The sequence below is a fragment of the Lucilia cuprina genome, chromosome 4, assembly GCF_022045245.1.
Source record: "Lucilia cuprina isolate Lc7/37 chromosome 4, ASM2204524v1, whole genome shotgun sequence".
In the NCBI taxonomy this organism is placed as follows: Eukaryota; Metazoa; Arthropoda; class Insecta; order Diptera; family Calliphoridae; genus Lucilia; species Lucilia cuprina.
The window spans coordinates 89,956,605-89,965,204 of record NC_060952.1 but is presented as its reverse complement, the minus strand read 5'-3'; the positions used below and the strand labels follow the sequence as shown (position 1 = coordinate 89,965,204).

The 8,600-nt window shown below is 30.8% G+C and overlaps 1 protein-coding gene across 10 annotated transcripts in view; it reads right to left on the bottom strand.

Moving 5' to 3' along the window:
- Positions 1-941: 941 nt before the first annotated feature.
- Positions 942-8,600, bottom strand: part of LOC111675522 (diacylglycerol kinase eta) — a 130,973-nt gene continuing 123,314 nt past the window's right edge. For 4 of the 10 annotated variants that reach the window (XM_046949025.1, XM_046949029.1, XM_046949032.1 and 1 more), the window contains 6 exons: positions 7,943-8,572; positions 5,091-5,219; positions 4,500-4,719; positions 4,056-4,428; positions 3,170-3,992; positions 942-3,109 (listed from right to left, as the gene is read on the bottom strand). In XM_046949025.1, coding sequence (XP_046804981.1) covers positions 2,801-3,109; positions 3,170-3,992; positions 4,056-4,428; positions 4,500-4,719; positions 5,091-5,219; positions 7,943-8,572 — 2,484 coding nt within the window. In that variant the 3' untranslated portion in view covers positions 942-2,800. The remainder of the gene's footprint in view (positions 3,110-3,169; positions 3,993-4,055; positions 4,429-4,499; positions 4,720-5,090; positions 5,220-7,942; positions 8,573-8,600) is intronic. The other 6 variants (XM_046949028.1, XM_023436295.2, XM_046949026.1 and 3 more) reach the window with 6 other exon arrangements.

Below are 8,600 nucleotides of genomic sequence, written 5' to 3'. Positions count from 1 at the left end.
TATAAAGTTTAAATTTTGAATTAAATTGCTTTTAAAATTTTAGAATAATAAGAATGTTGTGTTTAAGAGTTTTTTTATTACTTTGTTTTTAAGTGTTTTATATTTTATATATATTTTTAATTAATTAAAATTAAATTCGTGTTTTTAATTAAAAATTTTATTTTTTTTTACGTTTTCTTTTCTTTTTTATAAAATAAGTCTTGAACTTAATATTAATTGTTGGTTTTGCTTTTTGTTCATTTTGGGGCAAATTTCTTTTAATATTTGTAAATTTTGTTTTTATTAATCTTAAGTTTTTAAGGGAATTATTAAAAATATTTTTTTATATCTAGTTTTTTTTTTGTGTTTTATTGATTTTAAATTTAAACTTAAAACTTATGTTAAAGAAATCAATTTAAATGTTTATTTCGTTTTTTTTAATATTCGTTAAATTATTTTTTATATTAATACATTTTCATAAGGTTTTTGTGTATTGTTTTGGGAATTTTTTTTGTGATTGTGTTTTTGTGGGATTTGGTTGGTTTTATTTTATTATAAAAAAGTTGCATTTATGTTAAAAATTTAAATCAAGAAAATTTGTTTAAAAAAATTTTATCACTTCGTTTTTTGTCTCAATTGAAATATATTACTTATTTCATCGATAATTTAGAATGTTGAAAAACACAAAAGATCAGAAGCACATACTATATTGATATGTTATGATCAGGGCAAGGATTTCTATGCTTGACGGCATAGATGGCATCGATTTGTTGTTTTTTGCTTTAAATTGCATATATTTTACATATTTCATATTTTTACAACAAATTTGTTATTTACGTATTTAGAATTTTTTAAATAAATATCAACAAATTTCGATTTAACAACAAAATACTAAGTTCTATAAAATACAATTTTACATAGTTTTATTTAATTTTTAAAATTAAATAAAGGAATGATCCTCAGTTCCGTACCAGCGATTGAAAATCCTGAACTCAGTGTAATTTTTTAAAAATAAAATATTTTAGATTTTTTTGAAATGGATCATAAAAATTTCGCAATTTTGAGTTGATTACGGCAAAAAATATTTAAAAAATTTTTGTATAATAATTTTGGTCCATAATATGATTTTTAATGGGTCGGAGAGAAATATTATTTTCGCTTTTTATTGAAATGGGAAAAAATATTTTAAAAATAGTTTGTCATTTGGTTTAGTACATTTTAGAAAATTTTAAAATTAATATGCCCCTTATAATACAATAAAAGTCGTTTTGCGGATCTGAAATACACTAACAGAAATTTTAATTATTTTTCCCGCGATATGTAAATCATTCGTAATGCCAATGGGAAGTTGTAGTCATTGAAATTGAAGTTTTTTAGTAATTAATTGTAAATCATTGTAAATTTTGTTTTTAATATCTGAGTATGGCATTATTGTAAATTAATGGTTAATGAAATATTTGTCAGACTAAATCAGGTTTGAGAAAAGTACAATTGCACACGTACTACTGATATTGTATAAGTTTAAATGATATTCTCTTATTGATTGATTGAAAAATTTTACTTTTGACACAAAATTCAAAAACTATGTAAAAAGTTTACTAAACATCAGAAGAGATTATTGTAAAGAATTCTAAATGATATTATAACCAGACAATATACAAGAAAGTACTTTTAGTTATCCTATGTTTTGTGACATAATATCCGTAACCTTCTGAGCAAAATGTCCATGGACATAATGACAATTTCAAAAATGTCACAATGTCCAAGAGCAATACGACAGAATGTTCATGGATTTCAAAGAGTGCATTTTAAAAAAAATTCTTTTTTAAGTGAAGCCGGTATTTGAAATTTCCCAGAGTTTAAAACCTTTGCCGAAGGGCGGCTATCCAGGACATTTTTTAAAAGGAATCCAAAATGCAACATACACCAAATTTAGGAGGAATTCTTTTCGGGATAAGTGTGTCCCTTTCTTAAATTCTAAACAAATTATTCAATACATTTCTGTTTTAAAAGTGGCAAAATGTCCATGGGCATTATGACATGGACATTGACTAATGAACTTGCTCATTTATATGTACAAATATTAATTAGTTAACTGACTAAAGAAGTCGTCTGAACATGCTTTTTTATGTAAAATATTAATTTGCTAAAATATATGTAGATTTGATATAAATCAGATTCCAAAAAGGAACCTTTTGTACAATTTAGAATTTCCATTTGCCTTTATACTGATATAAATAATTAATACATGAAATAAGGTCCTTTTAGTAACCAATTTGGTTTTACAATTTAAAATATATGTAAAACAAACTAAAATTCATAGAAAATGTAAATGCAACTTTCATATAATCATATGCATCACATTGTTCAAATATTCCACAATATAAGCTTAATATCCTTATTTTTCATAGAAATTTTCTTAAATTTTATAAAACGAAAATAAATATTAGTGAAATAATGCTATAAAGCAAAATATCGAAAAACGCTTAATGTATTAAATATTTGAACATTGTGAATATAGCTTAAATATACATGTATATCTCTTAATCTTTCTGGTAAATAAATAAATTTGTTTTTTCCTTTTGCATAGCCAGCTTTTGTTTAAGTCTTTGTGTTATCTGTTTATATCCTGCCATTATCTTAAAGATATATAATTTGTTTAAATTTAACTTATTTTCAAAAAAGATTTGTTTGATAGCTTAGCTAATTAATTTTAAATTTTGTTTAAATTTTGTTCTGTCAAAAATATTTTATGTTTTCTTTTAATATGATTGTTTTTAGCAGTTTTTTCGATTTGTTTCATTTATTACCAGAGTTTAGCTTAATTTTCATTCATATCCTTGATGGCCTGCAAGATACGTTTGACATGACCCACTTTAATGACACCCAAATCTTTGAGATCACGGCGACCGAGAGTAAGCAACTCTTTGCCACGTATATCGTTGCGCAAAAAACTATCAACATATTCAGAAAGTTGCATGGTTTCCAACCAGGTAATAACTTCATTAACACTCCAATTGCTGACCGCTTCACGGGTGTTGGTGAGTGGAGGTTTGAATTGTTGTTGACCAGCAGTGGAGCCGGAACGTAGACGCGTCCAAAAGGCGCGTGATTTACGGCGTCCATCACCCTTAGAAGAAGAAAGAAAAAGTATTAATTACTATTCCGTTAGTCTACATTTTTAGCTTACCTCTTCGTTGGGAGCCAAAACATTGAAATATGCTCTTAATTTGCCATCTACACACTTCTGCACCGAACATTTCTTCAACTCCATTTCCATATTGGCTAAAGCAGCACTTAATTTACTTTCCAAATCTTCTCTCAATATCAAACTATGACCACGATCTCTTAGTAAAGTACAAGCATCATCGTATAGTTGCCTTGAAGAATCTATAACCTCTACTAGTTTGGTTCTTAATGAAGGACCCTCCAATAGTTTACCCTGAGGATGTATACTCTCCAAAGCATCCTGAGCACGACATGCTACCGCATAAAGATCATGTCTCAAGGTGGGATGTGATATTATCAAGAATTTCACCCATTTCACTAGCGAACTAACGGCTTCAATGAAATTTAGTAAAACATAACATTCACGTTCCGAAATAGCTTCATCGGTGGAGTTGGCATGCTCCGAAGCGGTCGATGAATGATCTCGTTGTATTGATATGCTGTGTTGACGTTGTTTCTCTTGCCAGGTTTTGAGTGAGGCCTCCAAAGAGCGATTACGGCATAACATTTGTACACGATTCTTGTGGAGAATGCGTATCATACCGGGTGGCTGTAGCCAGGCTTCACCATCTACCTGTATGGGTATTTCTTCGTCACCTAATATATTGATTTGAACACTTTGACATTGAGCAATGCGATGATGTTGTAGATTTATAAGTCTAGAGGCGGCCATTTGTACGGAACCAAAAACAGCCACAACTTCTAAAATGCGATCATCAAAACTGGGCGACAGGAATATGTCATCCTTTTTGGAGTTGCCCCAGAAATTAGTACCACCCATGAAGCTTAATGAAAAGAACAAAATTATTTAAGTTTCTGGGAATTATTGTTATTAAAAGAAAACCCACCTCGGTATATTTAAAATAACAATACCCTGCAGCGAAGGTAAAGGTATTCGCTGGCCATCACATTCCAGCTGTACACGTTGTTCCAAATTCTTGCAGGTTTTCTGCAGCAATTGCTTAGAACCCAAAACACCATACCACATATAGTTCTTGGCTCTTGAACGACATTTTTCTGGATGCTCCTCACGTTTATTATGGAAATCTAAGGAAATCTTGGCATCGATGCCAATACCAAAATAATTATTCATAACACATTTTTCATGATAGCCAGCCAATAAGGTTTCATCTGGATCCATAAGAGGACTAACAGCAGCACACAAAGTATCGGCATTGGCCATTAAGCATTTCGAAATAAAACCAGAACCTCCCGTAAGATCTAAAAATAATAATAATAATTTAAAGTATTATTTCTTTCTTAACAAATAAACATTGTCATAAATAAAATACTTGGCCAATTGGGTAATTTCACTATGGGATTAATTATCGGCAATTTACGATTCTCCTCAGTGGGTGTTTTCTCTTTTTCCTTTTTATCCTTGTCCTCTTTTTCGGGTGTGGAGCCAGCGGCAGCAGCAGCAAAATGATCAAAACCAAATAAAGTTGAACCCATAAACAAGCTGGTCTTGGAGCCTTTAAGATTTTGCAAATTGGGCAATGCTTCATTGGGCTAAAATGATCAAACACATTATAACTTTAATTATCAAGCTGTTGAAAGGTTTACGTTTAAGGAACTTTAGCTTTTAGCTTTGCAACACTAACTACTAGAGAATATGAGGGTATGTTTTGAAAGTTTGAAAGCAGTTTAATTGTTAAATACATATGTTAATAATATAGTTAAAGTTTTTGTTTTGGAAATTTCTTAAAAAAAAACAAACAACTACATACATATTAGAATTTGGATAGTGAACTACAGAAAAATTATACCTTTTTTTTTTTAATCAAAGGATAGGCTTTATTTTTTGTCGGATTTGGTTGAAAGTACATATTATTGGTTATTGGGTTAAACTTTTTCAAATTTGATTTTCTTTTCGGTCTTACCAATGGTATTAGTGGTCTGATTAAAGCTAATGTTGCTAAACGTATATCGGGTTCCGCAACCACAAAAAATCTTAAACCCAAAAATCCATATGCTCGTTCCGACATACACATACCCTTCGATTTTTTCTTCTATAATAACAGTTTGTTTGCCAAAAAGATATGCATATGTATATTTAGAGTAGACAGAGTGTAGTGTGTGAGTGTGTATGTTAAATTAGTTTAATTGATAGTTGGTGATTTATAGTTTTTATATAATTAAAGAAAATTTTATATCGCTTATGGAACTGTTGTATAAATAATATTAATAAATTTCAAAGATTATTTAAGCTGATAATAATATTTTTTAAACATTTTTCCCGCTCATAAGCTTTATTAATTGATTTTGTCATTCATTTAGAAGAAAAATATATTGTGGGTCCTTAGTTGATTCTAAAAGGGTGTAGCCAAGTGCGTCCGTTTGCCTGTCTGGCTTTCATTCAGTCTGTCTGTCTGTCTGTCCGTCTATCTCTCTGCATAAACACAGTAAAGACAAAACCTATAGAATCTATTAAAGATTTTTTCATTATTGACATACAATTCATATAAGTGTCTTTTAAAAGAGTTTACTTTATTTTATTTATTGATCTTTACAAATGAACTCAAAAAGAAAGCTTTTTTCTTTGATTAACTTATTCGATTCATCAAAAAATATCTAGCCATTTTAGTACATCCGCTTGTCTGTAAAGCCAAAACTAGAGAAGCTTAACCTTTAATACAGATCGCTTAATTTTATATCTAATATTTTTATAGCCACTTTCGAAAGCTTATCACTTTATTTTCTTTACTGAACTTTCAAAAATACTTCAATAAAGTTGTTTTTGATAAACTGGATTTCGACACTTTTAAACCATGTACAGGCGAATGTGTGCACAGATCCTTTAGCTAGTTCGTTTGGTCTAATGTCACTTTAGTTTCATTTTTGATATTTTAAAACAACTTCAATAAAGTCGCTTTTCTCTAGCGACGCTAGTTCGTTTGTTCTAAGAGAATCTAGCCATGTCTGTCCATCTGTCTGTCTGGCTGTAGAAACATCTTAAAGCAAAACTAGAGAAAATTAACCTTTCAAAAAGATTGCTTCATTATTAACCCATAAATCGCTTTCAAAAAATATCACTTTATTTTCTTTATTGATCTTTATTGAACGACTTCAATAAAGTTGTTTTTCTATTGGGTAAACTCTATTTCGACACCAAACGTACTACAAAACATGAACGCTATTGAAAAAAATTACAATTCTTCTGAATAATAATAGAGTCAAGATTGGTGGAGATTATTTTTTTTATTTGGAGAGTTTATAAAACTAAACTGGATTCCACCGCCAGTTCCTTTAATTTATTGGCCGTCTTTTATATTAACCTATCTCAAAGATGTGTTCATTATTGTCCCAACACTTCATATAATCGTCTTGATCGGTCAAAGCGACATAAGTAAAGTAGCTTTCCTCATTGCTAAACTTGAAGCCTGTTCGCTTAGTCTAGGAGGAATAAGATATTTTCGTCTGGCCATCCGACCGTCTGCCGGTCTGTAGAAACATGATAAAGTCAAAACAAGGAATTCTTAACCTCTTATAAAGATCACTTGATTAGTAACCCCACACTTTTCAAAACCTCCTTTTAAATAATATAATTTTATTTTATTTTCTTTACTGATCTTTCAAAAGGACTAAATGAAGTTATTTACTTTTTGAATTCCGAATCTTATTCACACAAATTGACCTAAATTTAGAATCTCACGGATAATATTGACTTTTGCTCTTCCACAGAAACGTTTGCTTCATAATATAGAAAACATCGAGATAAATGGTTATTTTTTTAAAGTTTCGTTTTGGTCTATGACTGTATCACTTCCGGCGAACTGCGGCGACCATCGGCGTTGACGACCCAAGTTTTCTGGGTACTGGCAAACTGTTAAAGAAGTGCTCGTCCATGGATTCATGTCGTGTATCCGGTAAGAGTGATATGCATGTTAGACCTGAGGTTTCCATGGTAGGTGATATAATGTGGTGTTATGGGCTACGGTGTGATGCAGGGTGTAGAATCACTGGATGTGGTAGTGGGTATCTTTACTGATCTTTTAAAAGGACCTAAATGAACTTAGTTTCTTTTTGCTAAACTTGATTTCGACACTTAACTCTTTGGACATACAACATGAACTAAATTTAGAATCTCCCAGATAATATTGACTTTTGCTTTTCCACAGAAATTTTGGTTTATAATATAGAAAAACTCGAGATAAATAGAAATTGTTTATACGCATCATTTTGGTCTACATGAGAGTTTATAAAAGGAAAGCGAGTGCCGATGAGCGGAACTTTTTTTACCTTGTGACAGTAATGCCACAGTTCTAATATTAATTTCCAAACAGTTCCATAAATATTATAAAAATTCCCTTAAATATATTTAATATTTACAACATAAGTAATAAGTAGTGAATGGCTTAAATAACGAATATAGAACAATAAGTTATTTTATAATTTGAACAAAAACATAATTTTGAAATACATACCAATTGCGTTTGCTAAATATTTTTATATTTTTTTCATTTTTTCGCATTAACATATAAACAAAAAGTAAATTTTAAATAAATTAAATGATTTCAAATAAAATAGCATTAAAATTATGTATATATTTAATAAATGTGCCAATTATAATTAAATAAAATTGTTTTTCAAAAAGAAAAAAAAAATCACCCAAAAAATAATATACCCTTCCAATAGTGTGTGGTGCTTGTATTTGTTAAGGTTACGTTTAAATTTTCCTTAAGAGATTTTTCTCACGTTCATTCTGCATTGGGTGGTATCATATTTAACTTACCTTAAACAAACTGCCACAGCTAATGCGACGACTAGCGGCTGGTGAGGAGCTTAGGAAACGTGTATGTTCCGGATCTAAACTTAAATAGTTTGGATTGAAACCGGAATGACGACGATCCTTTTCCTTATCGAACTCACGCACTGTTAAGCTGGCAGCATGACTGGAATGTCGTCGTATCTCCGTTGGTACACGCACCGACAACAGACTGTTACAGGCATCTTGATCTAAAGGCCGTATAGCATCTCCTCTCAGGGGGGTGGGTGGTCTAACGACAACACTTATCTGTGGATGATGGGGAGTTACATCATCAAATGATTCTTTTTTACACGAGTCATCAAAAGTAATGCGCTTTACATCTTGTCCTGGTCCTAGTTTCTTCGGTGATGTGTGATTGTTGTTGGCCGCTGAGCTAGAGGTCTTCAAGCAGGATGTATTGGTGGTTTCACTAACTTCAATCCTTATGGCTGTGGCTGTTGATAGATCATCCTCCGATTGATGGCCGCTGGTCGTAATGGTGGTTGCCGTGGTCGTTGTTGTGGTCATTGCTCCATCTAATGATAGCTGCTGTTGAGATATAAGTTTCGAAGTTGTTTGTTTAGTTTGTTTAAGGGAAGTGCGTTTTTTGGTACGCTTTTGGTTTTAATTATTTTTGTTTTTG